A 17,551-nucleotide genomic window follows, 5' to 3' on the forward strand; every position below is an offset into this window, starting at 1 on the left:
GTGAAATAATCTGTATGGAAACAATTATTGGAAAAATTACTTGTGTCATGCACAAAGTAGATGTCCTAACCGACTTGCCAAAACTATAGTTTGTTAACAAGACATTTGTGGAGTGGTTGAAAAACGAGTTTTAATGACTCCAACCTAAGTGTATGTAAACTTCTGACTTCAATTGTACATATTACCTCAATTACCTCGACCAACCGGTGCCCCCGCACATTGACTCTACCGGTACCCCTTGTATATAGCCTCACTATTTTTATTTTACTGCTGCTCTTTAATTATTTGTTACTTTTCTTTCTTTTTTTTTTTCTTCTTAAAACCGCAAAGTCAAGGGGTCTGAATACTTTCCGAAGGTAGGAGATGGGAAACTCCATTGCAATCATATTAACGCCCATTGTGTACGTTGCCCATGCTATGCCAATGGGCCGTGCGGTGCATTCTGGGCGATTCTGGGACGAGTGAATGGGAGTCAATTGGGCGCTAGTTCAAAAACCCAACATTAGCATGAATTTCTTCAACAAAAACTACAACATTACAAATATTTTCAGAGAGGTGAGATAATGAACATGCTATATGTAATATTGTATAGTTTTGGAATTGTGACATTATGTACTTTCGGAGGAAAATAGGCACTTTTCTCGACTCATACCCTGACTTTGAGAAGGGATTGCGTGACGATTAGCTTAGCATCCGCGTGACGCAGCATGACAATGTGAAAGTGATTGGTCGACAGTCTGCTGGGTGAGAGGGACGTTATTCGTTCCTCCATTCGTTGTCCAATGGGATTCCTATTTCCTCCTTTCACTAATATCTCTGGTAGATCTTACCGTTCCAGGACAACTATCAGGACGGGGCAGCCTCTTCCCCTCTTCCAGCACCTTGACCAATCGCGTCACTGTCATCTGGCCCTGAGTAGGACCAATAATCTTCAGGAACATCTGTGGGACAAAGAGGGGGGAAGGGGAGAAGAGATGAGTTGCCATGGAAACACGATGAAACAAAATGACTCCTCCCATCTAGCCAGTGAAGACAGGACTGACAGAGGGCTCTGACAAGAGATTCCGGAAGTGGATTTTACAATCCTCGTAACCCATAGTGATATTAAATATTAGTGAAAGCGATATTACTGTGCACCCGAGACTGAAAAACAATTCCTATGTTGATGTTGTGCCCATCGGTTATGAATGTTTCAACCTCTGTGTTGAGATGTCATGCATTTACTGCCATTTCCTGGTTTTAAAGAGCACCAAAAAACTTCACTAACCATGAGCCTTAGTGTTTCTGCCGCCACAGAAACAGACCCTGGATCTGTTCTAACGCGACTCTAAACAAGAGGTAAAATCTCACATAATATGGACAACTTCGTTATCTGCCTATGGGAGATAACGCAACGGACAAATTCTGTTTGTGCCTGTGACAGTGCTATCGAGCATCATCATGTGTTCACTAACAGATCTCATGGTTTATTTTAGTGCTGTGTATGGTAATTATTATATTTTTGTTGTTGTGTATAGTAACTTAGCTAGCTAACAAATTGGAAACAACACCATGGCCAACCAACAACTACCATGTTTTAAAAAATGTACAAGAAACGCCGGAGACTGTAGAGAAAGCGAGACACCCCACTCCCTCATCTTTTCTGATGCCCCCGCCCCACAGAGGGTGTACCCCCACTGGCAACATTTTTCTGGTGGGTAGGGCAAGCGGGAGGGGACAATAAGTAGCTGTTTCCTCTTGCGCCAGATATTAAGGAGGAAACACGAGCTTAAGCAGGAAAAGCATGCTCATGCAGGAAAAGCCTGCTCACGCGAGAGAGGAAACGGCCACTTACACAGACAGGAACCTTGCCAATCTTTTTCAGTGGTAAACAGCCTGAGTAAACCATATTTACCCACCATCTTTGGGAATGATTCCAATGGCTTATATCTGCTCTGTGATCGGAAGATACAGACCGCAATGCTGCATGGGATGAGTAGTTTGTTTTTCCCCTAACTCTGGTATAGTATGTACACAGTCTTGTACCCTTGACTTTTCTTTCATACATCACTGTTTTTCAAAAGTGATTTCTAATCTTTTAAATTAAATGGTTAACCCTAGAAATGTTTGCCAAAAGAGGGGCGTGGCCCCTACCGAGCCCCATAGATTTGTATTGTTGATGCATTGTTGTTGAGACAAAGCCAGTCAGAAGAAAATAGTCAAACACTGCATTCCATCTACAATTCTAGAACCTGTTTCAAAGCAGTCTCTTAATGGTGGCAACTAAAACCATATAAGATGGTAATAGCTATTGATTAGCTATCAATCGTTAACCAGTTTCTGTGAATTGAACAGTGGGGTAAAGTGTAGGAATAAGCCTTAATGGATATGTAATGATCATGGCTACAGGGTGTTGATTAGGGAAAACATATTGGTATAGATTGTCTGAGCAATCAGGGAGTTGGAAGGGTGTGTGTGTGTGAAAGAGATGACACAGGCTAGCAGGACTGGGCAGAGCCCCTTGGCGAGTCATTAGCCACCCTGGGAATAGACTGGCGCAACCTGCCTCGATCAGTGGGATGGAAGGCTGTGCTGCCAGGCCTAGGTGTGTGTGTCTATGCGTGTGTGTGTGTGTATGCGTGTGTGTGTGTGTGTACTGACCGCCATGGGGCTGATGGCGTTCTCACAGTAGGTGAGCAGCTCGTACATGGTGACACCGAAGGACCAGACATCAGAGGCCAGGTAGAACTTACAGTGGACCAAACACTCAGGGGCATACCTGGTACATGGGAAGACAGAGGGATAACACGCCAACATACATCACACTGTCTGTAAACTATTTACACAAAGACACAAACTCTCAGGAATCCAAAATACTCTCTCTTTAATTCTTAAAAGTCTAAGCCGTTGGGGGGGGGGGGGGTTTATGAACTGACATATGGAATTGTTTTAAGATGGTCATAATAAGGATCATTTAGCTATTTGATTTTTGAATAAAATATTGAATTTGGCCTTTACTACTATAGCTCAGAGAAAGCCCAGAGAAAGCCCAGAGTCTCCCCTTTCCATAATATTTGAGGTCAAACCGTTAGACATTTTCTTGAGAACACAAGACTTTCGGGATGTCTCACGGTCTGACAAACACCGCTCTACCTCTGCCAACTTTCACCGCAGATGCGGAAACATCTCTCTGGCTTAAAATGGACAGATTTTGATGGGGATTGTTTTGATTATGATACTTTGATTGGCGCACAGATGCGTCAATCGACTCTCGGGGGGTTAAATCACAGACATGGGGCCAGAAGCGCTTGCACCAGGTGGGATAAAACAACAGTAGTCTGCAGTAGTCCAGTCCTCTCACCAGTACACAGGGCTGTCCAGGTCATCTTTGACTGTGTAATATCCCTCGTTGCCCTTGATGCTCTTGGTCAGGCCGAAGTCTCCGATCTTCACCGTGCTCTCGTTCTCCACCAGAACATTCCGGGCTGCCAGATCCCGGTGGATGTAATTCCGAGATCCCAGATAGTCCATTCCCTGGAGAGAGGGGAGGAATTTATCCTATTATATAACTATCAATGACATCACCATAATGTTCCCATAACCAGGGCTAAGGGTCAGGGTTAAACACGAAGCTCGGGTCAGGGTTAAACACGAAGCTAGGGTTAGAGTTAAACACGAAGCAAGGGTTAGGGTTGAACCGGGATGTGAACACGAAGCTAGGGTTAGGGTTGGACACGAAGCTAGGGTTAGGGTTGAACCGGGATGTGAACACGAAGCTAGGGTTAGGGTTTGACACGAAGCTAGGGTTAGGGTTGAACCGGGATGTGAACACGAAGCTAGGGTTAGGGTTGGACACGAAGCTAGGGTTAGGGTTGAACCGGGATGTGAACACGAAGCTAGGGTTAGGGTTGAACCAGGATGTGGACACAAAGTTAGGGTTGGACACGAAGCTAGCTATGGACACGAAGCTAGGTTTAGGGTTGAACCGGGATGTGGACACGAAGCTAGGTTTAGGGTTGGACACGAAGCTAGCATTGGACACGAAGCTAGGATTGGACACGAAGCTAGGTTTAGGGTTGGACATGAAGCTAGGGTTAGGGTTGGACATGAAGCTAGGGTTAGGGTTGGACACAAAGCTAGGATTAGGGTTGGACACGAAGCTAGGGTTAGGGTTGGACACGAAGCTAGGGTTAGGGTTGGACACGAAGCTAGGGTTAGGGCTGGACACGAAGCTAGGGTTAGGGTTGGACACGAAGCTAGGTATAGGGTTGGACACGAAGCTAGGTATAGGGTTGGACACAAAGCTAGGTTTAGGGTTGGACACGAAGCTAGGTTTAGGGTTGGACACGAAGCTTGGTTTAGGGTTGGACACGAAGCTAGGGTTAGGGTTGGACACGAAGCTTGGTTTAGGGTTGGACACGAAGCTAGGGTTAGGGCTGGACACGAAGCTAGGGTGAGGGTTGGACACGAAGATAGGGTGAGGGTTGGACATGAAGCTAGGTTTAGGGTTGGACATGAAGCTAGGTTTAGGGTTGGACACGAAGCTAGGGTGAGGGTTGGACACGAAGCTTGGTTTAGGGTTGGACACGAAGCTAGGGTTAGGGTTGGACACGAAGCTTGGTTTAGGGTTGGACACGAAGCTAGGTTTAGGGTTGGACATGAAGCTAGGTTTAGGGTTGGACACGAAGCTAGGTTTAGGGTTGGACACGAAGCTAGGGTGAGGGTTGGACACGAAGATAGGGTGAGGGTTGGACATGAAGCTAGGTTTAGGGTTGGACATGAAGCTAGGTTTAGGGTTGGACACGAAGCTAGGGTGAGGGTTGGACACGAAGCTTGGTTTAGGGTTGGACACGAAGCTAGGGTTAGGGTTGGACACGAAGCTAGGGTTAGGGTTGGACATGAAGCTAGGGTTAGGGTTGGACATGAAGCTAGGTTTAGGGTTGGACATGAAGCTAGGTTTAGGGTTGGACATGAAGCTAGGGTTAGGGTTGGACATGAAGCTAGGTTTAGGGTTGGACATGAAGCTAGGTTTAGGGTTGGACACGAAGCTAGGATTAGGGTTGGACATGAAGCTAGGGTTAGGGTTGGACATGAAGCTAGGCTTAGGGTTGGACACGAAGCTAGGGTTAGGGTTGGACACGAAGCTAGGGTTAGGGTTGGACACGAAGCTAGGGTTAGGGTTGGACACGAAGCTAGGGTTAGGGTTGGACACGAAGCTAGGTATAGGGTTGGACACGAAGCTAGGTTTAGGGTTGGACACGAAGCTTGGTTTAGGGTTGGACACGAAGCTAGGGTGAGGGTTGGACACAAAGCTAGGGTGAGGGTTGGACACGAAGCTAGGGTGAGGGTTGGACACGAAGCTAGGATAGGGTTGGACATGAAGCTAGGTTTAGGGTTGGACATGAAGCTAGGTTTTGGGTTGACACGAAGCTAGGGTGAGGGTTGGACACGAAGCTTGGTTTAGGGTTGGACACAAAGCTAGGGTTAGGGTTGGACACGAAGCTAGGGTTAGGGTTGGACATGAAGCTAGGTTTAGTGTTGGACATGAAGCTAGGTTTAGTGTTGGACATGAAGCTAGGTTTAGGGTTGGACATGAAGCTAGGTTTAGGGTTGGACATGAAGCTAGGATTAGGGTTGGACATGAAGCTAGGGTTAGGGTTGGACATGAAGCTAGGATTAGGGTTGGACACGAAGCTAGGTTTAGGGTTGGACACGAAGCTAGGTTTAGGGTTGGACATGAAGCTAGGGTTAGGGTTGGACATGAAGCTAGGTTTAGGGTTGGACATGAAGCTAGGTTTAGGGTTGGACATGAAGCTAGGGTTAGGGTTGGACATGAAGCTAGGTTTAGGGTTGGACATGAAGCTAGGGTTAGGGTTTAGACAGTTGCGGTACCTGACAGATCTGGACAGCGTAGCTAAGCAGGGTCTTCAGGCTGGTCTGTCCTCTGTTACGGGGCAGGTACTCCTTCAGACTGCCAGCAGGCAGGTACTCCATGATCAACTTGATGGCTCTGCCTCCTACACATACACAGATAAAGAGGTTTGAGTGGACTCAGCACAGGTGATGTTTGTGTACGTGTTTACGTCCGTGCGCGTGTGGCAGGTGTACGCGTTCCTCTCGCTCACCCTCCTCCTGGCAGATGCCCTTGTACTTGACGATGTTCTCGTGGTAGAGTTCTTTAAGGATTCCTATCTCACTCCAAAGGTTGTTGCTCTGCTCCTCCCTGTTCTCTGGTTTGAGACTCTTCACTGCTACCAGCTCCCCTGTCCGGTCCCCTCTGGGGTCATACCGACACAGCTCCACCTTTCCAAAGTGACCCTACGCACGCGGACAGCCAGTTACATACGCACGTTACCGTTATACACAACCACGTCAGCCTAAAAAGACTCAGGAACACACACCGTGACACACATAGCGGTAACTGCATATACAACACTCGTTCTCTGACGCATTCAAAAACACAGAAACGTGCGTTACCTCCCCCAAATCTCGGATCCTCTTGAGGAACCTCTTCTGGAACAGAGTGGGGTCGACCTCCTGAGTGGGCGCCGGCTTGATAGAGGGGTCTGGTGGAGGGACACACACACTGTTACCACTGACAACTTGTACAGTGGGTTTATTCAGCGAAGCTACAGCCCACCAGTATGATGGATGTGGAACTGCGACATGACTGCAGTACCTCATTCTGGCCACAGTGTGGGAGTATTAAAGGGCAATATGCATATCCAAGGGGTCCAGTTTAGGGGGAGATGTAGTTTACTGGGTTCACTCGCACACAACACTCATACACACACACACTCTCTCTTGCACAAGCTCTCTCTCTAGCTAGCGTTTGGGAACGGCTGCCCTTAACAGGGGGAATTTAGTATTTTATTAGGAGCCGCGTTAGCGAAAGCTGCAGCTACTCTTCCTGGGGTCCAGGAAGAGCAGCTAGGGGAATGATGACTTACTGCATACATTCAAAGAGCCTTTGTACAGATACGCATGCACACAAACACACACAGCTCCTCCCACGTGTCACACACAGACGTACACACACACACACCAGTATCACGATTTCCTTGGGGAAAAAAACGAGACTAAACTCTATGGTCCTTGATAGACCTACTTTATGTCAGACATTGTGTGCTATAGCTTGCAAAATAAATGTGACTCTGGATGACAACATAAGGCTGTTTGTTATCAACATTAGGGCTGTTTTCCTCAAGAAATTAAGTCCGTTTCCTGTTTTGTCTCCTCTCCTTCCTTACTTCCTAGTATCGCAATACTGGTATCGTGCCAAAACTAACAAACACACACACACACACACAGAAACACGTACTCTGCTCCTCCAGCGTGTCTATGTCTCTGACGATGGCCCTGAAGAAGGGGCGTTTGTGGGGGTCGTAGGTCATGCAGTGAGTCATCAGTTCAGCCAGCTCTTTGCAGTCTGGGGTAGCCAACTGGCACTCCGCTGCATAGAACCTCTCCTTCTACTCACGGGGGAGAGAGAGAAACCTCATCAGTTATCAAGGCAGAGCAAGCTTAAGGGCATGTATTATCCCTGCTTGACCTGGGCAGGAACTGAGTACCGGTTCTACTGCTTGAGTTCATGTTCCTCTTATAGAACATTAGCTCACGAGTATCGTGGAGCTCCTGCACCGAAATATAAACATTACCGGTACCCAAAATGAGAACCGGCACTTATTTCAGTCCAAGTCAAGCACGGTGTATTACTCTGGGTTGCAATACATTTGTTACAGATGTGTATTGGAATTATCCTTCAAGTGGATCAAGATGTGTGTGTGCGTGTACCTCGGTGAGTTTCTTGTCTTTGAGGGGCACTTCTCCGTCATAGCAGATCTCCCACAGTGTTGTGCCGAAGCCCCACTTATCAGCTGCTACACTCAGGTTGGTAGAGTCCTTCAAACACTCTGGAGCGATCCATGGGATCCGGTCCACACACTCTGCAGGGTGGCACAAACACAGCCTTAGGCACACGGTATGTGTTTGTATACACTATACGGGGAGAGGGGAATGCATTTGACTGAAATGTGTCTTCCACATTTAACCCGACCACTCTGAATCAGAGAGGGGGGCCTGCCTTAAAAATCAACATCCACGTCATTAGCGCCCGGGCAGCAGTTGTTGTTGGGGGTTTAACTGCCTTGCTCAAGGGCAGATTTATACCTTGTTGGCTCGGGGATTCGATCCAGCAACCTTTCGGTTACTGGCCCAACGCTCCTACCCGCCGCTCACTGTACGAACACATTCACATTCGGTGTAAAAACCCACTCTATTGTACTGAACACACACAACAAACGTTCATCTGTTGGGGAGAGGTTTTGTCAGTATTAATATGTTTGGTGTCCCTTCTTCCCTCTCTGACATATTTACTGTATTACTTTTCCCTGATGCATTCTCTGTCTCTCTCTCCCTTATCTCTCTCCCTGTGTTGTGGGAAAGGCTCTGCCTTCCTCGTCATGTGACCTGGGCCACCCAGTCTCTCTCTGGCCTGGAGTCAATTCACTTCCAACTGACAGGAATCCACAGCCCTGCCATGCCAGTAACACTGCACATAAACGGAGAGCGAGAGGGGGGGCAGGGGTGATGGAGGGAATGGGGGGGGGGGGGGGGGGGGAGGAGGGAGTCCAGGAGGAGGAGCAAAAGAAAAGTACAGAGAATAAGGGGAGAGAGCAGGAAAAAGAGAGCGGGTGGGGAGAAGGACGGCAAGAGATGCGGAGAGGGGAAATAGAGATGGGAAGAAAGCGTGTTCTCATTTGTCCGATTCAAATGTCCCAGTGGACTTTAACACAGAGACATCCAGTCCAGTCATTAACTCTGTTTACGGTGTCTGTTTAACCGTCTTCACTCAGCCACAGACACCGTAAATGTTTGCCCGAGCAGAAACATGATGCCATTGGAGGGAAATATGGAATGTGAGAAGTGTTCTTGTGTAGTATCCTTCCTGAAAACAACAATTCCCCGACAGAACCTCACTAACACCGGTGGTCCTTTTGTAGCTCAGCTGGTCGGGCACGGCGTTCGTAACGCCAGGATACTGGGTTCGATTCCCGTGGACCACCCATAAAATATATGCACATATGACTGTTAAGTCGCTTTGGATAAAAGCGTGTGCTGAAACGGCATATATTATTTGACTGTGAAGACATTCTCCTGGGTCACAAACCCTTCAGAACTCGATATATTGTACAATGGAGGCTTCATATTTCTATGATCTCAAATTGGGCTCTTGTCCTGTCAGAGCTCAACGTGGATCTCTGCAAAACAAGATAAGTTGCTCTGGATGAGAACAAAAACGGTCATTGAATATGATGGTTGACTGGCACACATTGTGCATAACTTGCCACACAGAAATGATTCAGTGAGGTCTTACCCTCTCTGGTCAACACAGTGATGGGTATGCCGGGGTCGCTGAGCTTGATGAAGGGTCCTCCCTCACTGTCCACTCCGTCTCTGGCCAGCAGGATGTTCTTGGTACACACAAAGCCATGCACCAGCTTCTTATCCTCCTGCATACATACATACGTACATACGAGAGAGTCAAATCTAACTGTATTTGTCACATGCGCTGAATACAACAGGTGTAGTAGAGTTTACCGTGAAATGCTTACTTATGAGCCTTTACCAACGATGCAGAGTTTTTTTTTTCAAATATCCCAAGAGGAATAAAATACACAAGCTATAAACAGGGAGTACCAGATCAATGTGGAGGAGTACATGGTATTTGAGGTAGACATGCACATCTAGGTAGTGAGAAAGCGACTAGGCATCAGGATAGATAATAATAAGAGTACAATAAAGAACAGAGTAGCAGCACCATATGTGTGAAGTGTGTGTGTGTGTATGTGTAGTGTGTGTGTGTAAGTGAGTGGGTATAGTCTTGTGAGTGTACATAAAGTCAGCGCAAGATAAGGTCAATGCAGATGGTCCAATCTACGGCTTTGGGTGACTGAAGTCTTTGGTGTGTGTCTTACCAGGTAGCTGAGAGCACTGGCCAGTTGTTTGGCCACCTGGAACTTCCATGGTGTACCGAGAGGACTGTGTTGTCTTCGCATGAGAAGATCCAACGGACCGAACTGGACAAACTCCTCCACCATGATATCTGGGGGAGAGAGAGGGACAGTCAATACACCGACACACACACAGACACACTCGGGGAATATTCTGCCCGCTGGCCACCACAACAGAAAGACTGGTTTGTCTTGTGTTTTGGGAAACAGTACAGTGACACCTATAAGTAACAAAATAAAAGGGAACGCTTGAGTAAATGAGGGATACGAAGTACATTGAAAGCAGGTGCTTCCACACAGGTGTAGTTCCTGAGTTAATTAAGCAACTAACATCCCATCATGCTTAGGGTCATGTATAAAAATGCCGACTTGCCCATTATTGTGGCTACCATGGCTAGAAGAAGAGATCTCAGTGACTTTGAAAGAGGGGTCTATAAGGAGCATAGGTTTAAAGTGTGTGTGTGTGTGTGTGTGTGTGTGTGTGTGTGTGTGTGTGTGTGTGTGTGTGTGTGTGTGTGGTGTGTGTGTGTGTCTCTCAGTCACCAGATCTCAACCCAATTTCAAACTTATGGGAGATTCTGGAGCTGGGCCTGAGACAGCGTTTTCCACCACCATCAACAAAACACCAAATGATGGAATTTCTAATGGAAAAATGGTGCCGTAACCCTCCAATAGAGTTCCAGACACTTGTAGAATCTATGCCAAGGCGCATTGAAGCTGTTCTGGCGTCTCGTGGTGCCCCAACGCCCTATTAAGGCACTTTATGTCGGTGGCTTCCTTTATTTTGCCAGTTTCCTGTTCATTACTACATGAATCTATTCATAGGATGTAAACAGTGTGTAGGGTGCCGTCTCGGATGGGACGTTAAACAGGTGTCCTGACTCTCTGTGGTCACTAAAGATCCCATGGCACATATCGTAGGGGTGTTAACCCTGGTGTCCTGGCTAAATTCCCAAGCTGTCAATCATACCATCACTGTCGTCTAATCATCCCCAGTTTACAATTGGCTCATTCATCCCCCTCCTCTCCCCTGTAACTATTCCCCAGGTCGTTGCTGTAAATGAGAATGTGTTCTCAGTCAACTTACCTGGTAAAATAACGGTAAAATATATATATGTTTTTTTTTAATTAAAATAAATACCAAACATCTCCCACTAACCTGTTTGGACAGGTGTTAGACAGTACTGTATAGTATATCAACGCACTATTCAATACTGAGTCAACAGCTCATGGGGAATTCGGTAATTGTAAATAATGGCAAGACCTATCACACCCACTAACAGTGTAGGTCCTGTATTACCACTTCTTATAGTAACAGAAGGATGGATTAAGAAGTGAGTTTAAGGTTTAGATGTGTCATGTAGGTTACCATGGCAGCGTAGGGTGTTTGTGTGTGTGTACTCACTCTCCAGGTGGCGTACACAGACTCCGTAGAGCAGGGCGATGTGCTTATGGGAGACCTGCCGCATCATACTGGCTGTCTCAAAGAAGGCCTGGGGAGAGAGGGAGAAAAAGAGAGAGCGGGAGAAAGAGAGCGGGAGAGATGGTGCGAGAGAGAGAGAGAAAAAGAGAGAGCGGGAGAAAAGGAGAGAGCGGGAGAGATGGAGGTGAGAGAGAGGAAAGAGTCAGTCAGCTAATGTGGCAGAATATTGCCACAGAACATCACTCACATACTCTCAGAAGTTACACTTCTAGTGGGAGTCCCTAAAGTTATCACAGGATGTAAACAGTGTGTGTGTCTTACCAGAGAGATGTCCCTGTGTCCGGACCCCAGCACCTTCAGCACTACTTTGACGTCCTGAGAGGAAGAGTATCCAGCATCCTCATCCTCCGCACTCTTCACCTTCAGTACTCCAGCATAGATGTTCGTCCGGGTACCCAGCCCCAGGTGCTCTCCCTGAGAGGTAGGAGAGAGAGGAGAGCGAGTTAGTCAAGACACACTCACGAGATACACACACCGTAAACACACACTGGTGACCGACACCAGTAAGAAAACACTGAAGGACTAAAGTGTTTAGAAAAATAAAAGATTGACAAAGTCTCTTTCAGCCGATGGATAGATGTGACTGATAGGGTATGTACTGGATGTGTACAGTGGGGGTGTCAAACATGCGGCCCGCGGCAGTTGTTTTTTGTTTAAAAAAAAAATGTGTCTCTTAATCAACATTGAAATGACTAAAACCAAATGAAAACTGTGTAGAAATGATAGACTTACATTCATAGTATTTTCACTCTGTCCAGCTTGCTAACATCAAACCCGCTTGCTAACATCAAACCCGAAAGCTAGACAGAAAATTCCAAAAGCGATGGATAGAGGACTATTTTTTTTTTTAAAATTTTGACAGCAAGGAAATATAATACATTTTGAGTGCTGCCCTCCATGAAGACCAAATGCTTCACACTCACTCATCACAAATTGGAAGCAAGATGGTTACAGTGCCTCCTAAAGACATGATGGACATCTGGAAAAGGGGGTAGGCTATCAGCTGATCGTTGATGATTGATGTAAATCTGCTAGTTAGCGCAATCATTTTTTTTTTACAGTTAGTGATTTATCTTCAATATCCTTAAATAATAACTTCATAATATTATATTCACAATCTTCTAACTCATGATATAAGGCTGGCTGGCTAGTGGCATGTGGATCTTTGTTGTATGTGGTAGTTAGCTCGAGTCTAGACCAGTGGTCACCAACCGATCGATCACGGTCGACTGGTCGATATTTAAGGCATTCCTAGTCGATCGCCAAACATTTCTGTAGAAAAGCCAACAGTAAAGGTTTGCCATCTCTTTGAATTGTTTTATTTGTCTTGCGCTGTTGGCGGTAGGTGCACTTGATTCAGAAGCCCTGCACGCTGGGTAGGCAAAGTGTTCCCATTTTGAACCATTTCATTTGTCTGAAGGGACAAACACTGCCTACCAGGAGAACTGTGGCTAAATCAAGTGCGCCTACTGCGCTGGCCAATCGGATAGCTCATATCACCGTGCCTACAGCTTTCACGACCCCACAGCAAATGTTTGATACTAGCCTACGTGTGATTTTATAACTTTTAAAAATATGACCAGAGAAAAACTTTAAAAGAATACAGCAAAGAGCTGCTGATTTTATGAGTGAGTTCATGTTTAAGTTTTTATTTCAGCACTTTTACAAAACATAAAACGCGCTCCTTATTTCCACTCGCGCTGCAGCTGCAGTGAATGAGTAGCCAAACGTATCGATAGGCCTGCGTTTTATTACTAGCAGCTCGTCGTGTCTATTTTAATATTAAGGAATATTTAACTTCTCTCGTCATAGGAACAACATGAATTTGTGCATGAGGCGGATGCAGTGCGAATTGAGTTTCGGCATCAGTTGGAGGACAATGTCCTCTCTCTGGACAGTCTCACAGGAGGAAAGGAGAGAGCAGGGACCGTGAGAGGTAGACCCTCTGCTGCCCTCTCCCTCCCTCCGCTGAGACTGACCATCAGATGCAGGTAACATCAGTCCAGTAAAATTATTTACATTTATGCTCAGCTGTGCCTCGTAAGTGATACACCCACAGATCTATTTTGTTATCAAAGCTTGAATTTTGAAATGAAATATGGTCTGAGAATAACAATATTGGTAGGCAAGGCATATAGCCAATATGCTGTGATAATGTATTAGGGCTACTGCACAAAAAAACGTACAAAAAAATAAATATATAGGATGGTCTGGTGAAATACCTCACTCATCACCCAAAAGGGCACTTGGCGAGTAGGAGGGTAAACGGGCAGGTGCTTGGGCACAGGAAGACCCCTATCTGTGCACGTGCCTGGTACGGTGTGTGGTACTGTACCTGTACGATCTCCTCCTTGAGGATCCTGTGGAAGCTAAGTTGGCTCTCCTGCAGGGGTGTCTGGGGGACCAGCACTCGTTCCTTAGTTACTACCAGCAGGTTGGACACCTCTGAAACACACACATACTCCATATTAGCCAGTGCAAAACACACACACACACACACACACACACACACACACACACACACACACACACACACACACACACACACACACACACACACACACACACACACACACACACACACACACACCACACACAACACACACCAGGGTTGTGTTCATTAGGCCATGCAACAACAAAATATTGCATGGCTGTGTGCTCGATTTTATACACCTGTCAGCAACAGGTGTGGCTGAAATAGCCGAATCCACTTGATTTTGTATATAGTAGTATGAGAGTATACTTATGGGATACGCCCCCAGTGTATTCGTGAGAAGCCTTTAATACACTACACCAGCCATGATTGGCTGGACGTCGAGACGTGTCGTCGGGGAGGGGCGTCCCTCCTACCTTATAAAAAGGTCCAACGTAGCATCGCTGAGTCATTCAAAATAAGCAACACCTCTTCCTCTATCCTGCAAGGAGGGTGGTCTGGTGAAATACCTCACTCATACTGTCAGAAAACCGGGGTTACAGTCGTAACCTAAAATGCTCTTTCAAGTATTCATTTCGGTATTTCACTTATGGTATATACGAACTCCCGTATTGCCAGACAAGCTTATCCTGACGACCGACTGCCCTGTGAGACTCATCACACAAAATGGGCCCTGGCCCTCAGAAGATCCTACACCTAAAACAGTATGCGCCAGTGTTGGTGCAGTGACATCGGGCCTATACAACTTTGCAAACGTATGAGATGAAGCCCAACTCGCTGCTGAGCAGCCATTTCTCTAGTGGAATGAGCCAGTAGGCCAGCAGGAGACTGAATACCTTTACCAAAGCGATAGCCCCCACTATCCAGTGGGAGAGGCGTTGTTTAGGGAGTGCTTTACCCATGTAAGGTTTCGCGCAGGAAATGAACAACTGATCACAGTTTCTAAACCCCTTAGTCCTGTCCATGAAGATGCACAGAGGGTGAACATATGCAACCATTCGTTCCGGGTGGGGGATAAAAAGCTGTCAGCTCAAGGGGAAGACACGTCAAAGACGGGTTAGTAACCTTAGGGATAAAGGCGGGGTTTGGCCGCAATGATACCCTATCGTTACCAGGAGCAAACTGTGCACATTGACGAGTGCACTGAGAGTGTGTGAATGTCGCTTGCACGCTTGGCAGAGGCCAACGCTACTAACAGTGCTGTCGTAAATGAAAGCATCTTAACCTCCACCTGATCCAAGGGCTCAAAGGGCTGTTGGCATAGAGCATCCAAAACAACTGATAAGTCCCATGACAGGGCAAGCTGTTTGGACCCTGGACTCAAACGACGTGCACCGTTCATAAAACGGGCGAAACGGGTGTTGCCCTACTGTTGTGCTCCCAAAACCCACATGACAAGCCGAAATAGCTGCCAGCTATACCTTAATAGTAGAAAAGGCCTTTCCTTTGTCTAATAATTCCTGTATGAACGACAGGATTACCGGGACAGAGCACAGGAACGACATGGTCTGTGAATCGGTGCGCCATTCCTCAAACGCATGCCATTTACAAATCATAAAGGGACCTGGTGGATGAGGCTCTAGCACTCAGTCTAAATGTGATTTTGGGGAAGCCCGGCAGTGTTCAAATTAAACCGTTCATGGGCCATGTCCAGAGTGCCAACCGTTCCGGGTGAGGTTGGAAAATCTCCCTGCGCTCCTGGCACAGTAGGTCCCACTGCAGCGGGAGGTGCCACAGCTGACCGCATAGTAGTTGAGTGATCTCCGCTAGCCAGTGTCTTTCTGGCCAATGTGGCACTATTAGTATGAGAAACAGACCCTTCTCCCGCACCCTGGCTAAGGGGTGGGGAGAGAGAGCGATCAGGGCCAGTAGGGGGAATGAATACAGGTCACGTGGCCACTCATATGCCAACTCGTCCATCCCTATCGGTGCATCCCGATCCCTCAGGGAAAAGAACAGTGGACACTGTGTATTCTCTCTCGATGCATAAAGATCCACTGCTGGAATGCCGAAGGGCATCCAAACCTGATTGGCTAACTCTGGGTGGAGCTTCCACTCCCCATATAGAGGGTTCTCTCAGGAGAGTAAATATGCCCCCAAATTCAGCACTACTGGTTTATGAGTAGCTCTCATTGACTGGAGATGCACACTGCTCCACGTAATCAGTCTGTGTGCCAGTGTGTGTAAGTGAGGGGATCGCAGTCCCCCTTGTCTGTTTATGTAAGCCACAACCGTGGTATTGTCTGTTCTGACTAGAACATGATGACCCTCAAAAAATGGGAGAAACAACTTTAATGCTCGGGACACTGCAAGGAGTTCCAGGCAGTTTATGTGAGTGGAACGGAGATGGGGTCCCCACACCCCGTTCAGCACCTCGTGGTTGCACCCCAAACCGAGAGAGACATGTCTGTCAGGACTAATTGTTTGGCTTAAACAGTGTCCATCTGGACACCCTGTGACAGAAATGTCGGGTCTCTCCAGGAGTGCAGTGCTACCGTGCAATCTATGGAGATCTGTACATGGTGATGTTCGTGATGTATTGGGACCTAGAGAAGAGACCCAGCATTGAAACCCTCTCATATTCAAGCGTCCTAATGGGATGACCACTAAAGCCGATGCCATCAAACCTCACAGCCGTAGGCATGTTTTGAAAGAGTCCAGGTTCCCTCTGCGAAAAAGTGCTAGGCAATTCTGGAATGTTCTTATACGTTTCCTTGAGGCGAGCTTGAATGATACCGAATCTAGGGTTAGACCTAGGAAAGAGATTGTCTGCGTGGGAATCAGAATGCTCTTTACTGTTTATTCTGAAACCTAGAAATTTCAGGCGTTCCAAGAGCAGACTAAGAATTCTTGTCTCGATTGAGTGCACAGCAGCTAATCGTCTATGTACGTCATCAGCCGAATGCCCCTCCCTCTGAGAGGTGACAGTGAGAGTCCAAAAGGGAGGACCAGAAATCCATAGATTACGCCCTGGAAAAGAAAATCTGAGAAATGTCCTGTGAGGAGAGTATATTCAGATGTGAAAGTAAGCGTCCTTCAAGTCGACGGATACGAACCAATCGCCTGGGCGCAAATAACGTAGCAGAGCAGTGTGTGTCAACATTCTGAACGCGTACTTTCAAAGCCTGTAGCTCTATGATCGGGTGTATAACTTGAGTAAAAACCGCAGTGGCTTTGTTGGGAGGAACAATTATTATTGCCCTTATCCCTATTAGTGATGTGATTTCCCTGATTCCCCTGAGCCTGAGCTCCGATTCCTTTGAATCGAGACGGGTGACAGGGAATTGTAGTCTGTCTATCGTGCCCTGTACCCAGTTTGACACTGCGCATGCCCGCCAGATCTCTCTCCTCTCCGGGAGAGAGCAGCACCCTTTGATGGGGGGAGAGTGTATGACAGTCCGCGAAGCGCTGCACATGCACGGCTGGCCCGCACTGGGAGAGTGCTTAACAAATCAAATTTATTTATATAGCCCTTCGTACATCAGCTGATATCTCAAAGTGCTGTACAGAAACCCAGCCTAAAACCCCAAACAGCAAGCAATGCATGTGAAAGAAGCACGGTGGCTAGGAAAAACTCCCTAGGAAAAACTCCCTAGAAAGGCCAAAACCTAGGAAGAAACCTAGAGAGGAACCAGGCTATGA

General features: G+C 46.9%; 1 protein-coding gene across 1 annotated transcript in view; it reads right to left on the bottom strand.

Annotated features, from left to right (window-relative positions):
• LOC100286690 (tyrosine-protein kinase JAK1) overlaps positions 1-17,551 on the bottom strand; it is a 59,870-nt gene that overhangs the window by 4,701 nt on the left and 37,618 nt on the right. Inside the window, exons 11-23 of the mRNA XM_014168828.3 lie at positions 13,811-13,920; positions 11,737-11,889; positions 11,398-11,485; positions 9,957-10,084; positions 9,356-9,491; positions 7,774-7,925; positions 7,301-7,451; positions 6,457-6,545; positions 6,105-6,297; positions 5,872-5,996; positions 3,341-3,513; positions 2,641-2,758; positions 831-941 (exon numbers count right to left, since the gene is read on the bottom strand). Coding sequence (XP_014024303.1) covers positions 831-941; positions 2,641-2,758; positions 3,341-3,513; positions 5,872-5,996; positions 6,105-6,297; positions 6,457-6,545; positions 7,301-7,451; positions 7,774-7,925; positions 9,356-9,491; positions 9,957-10,084; positions 11,398-11,485; positions 11,737-11,889; positions 13,811-13,920 — 1,727 coding nt within the window. The remainder of the gene's footprint in view (positions 1-830; positions 942-2,640; positions 2,759-3,340; positions 3,514-5,871; positions 5,997-6,104; positions 6,298-6,456; positions 6,546-7,300; positions 7,452-7,773; positions 7,926-9,355; positions 9,492-9,956; positions 10,085-11,397; positions 11,486-11,736; positions 11,890-13,810; positions 13,921-17,551) is intronic.

This window comes from Salmo salar, chromosome 23 (assembly GCF_965601325.2).
Source record: "Salmo salar chromosome 23, fSalSal1, whole genome shotgun sequence".
NCBI lineage: Eukaryota > Metazoa > Chordata > Actinopteri > Salmoniformes > Salmonidae > Salmo > Salmo salar.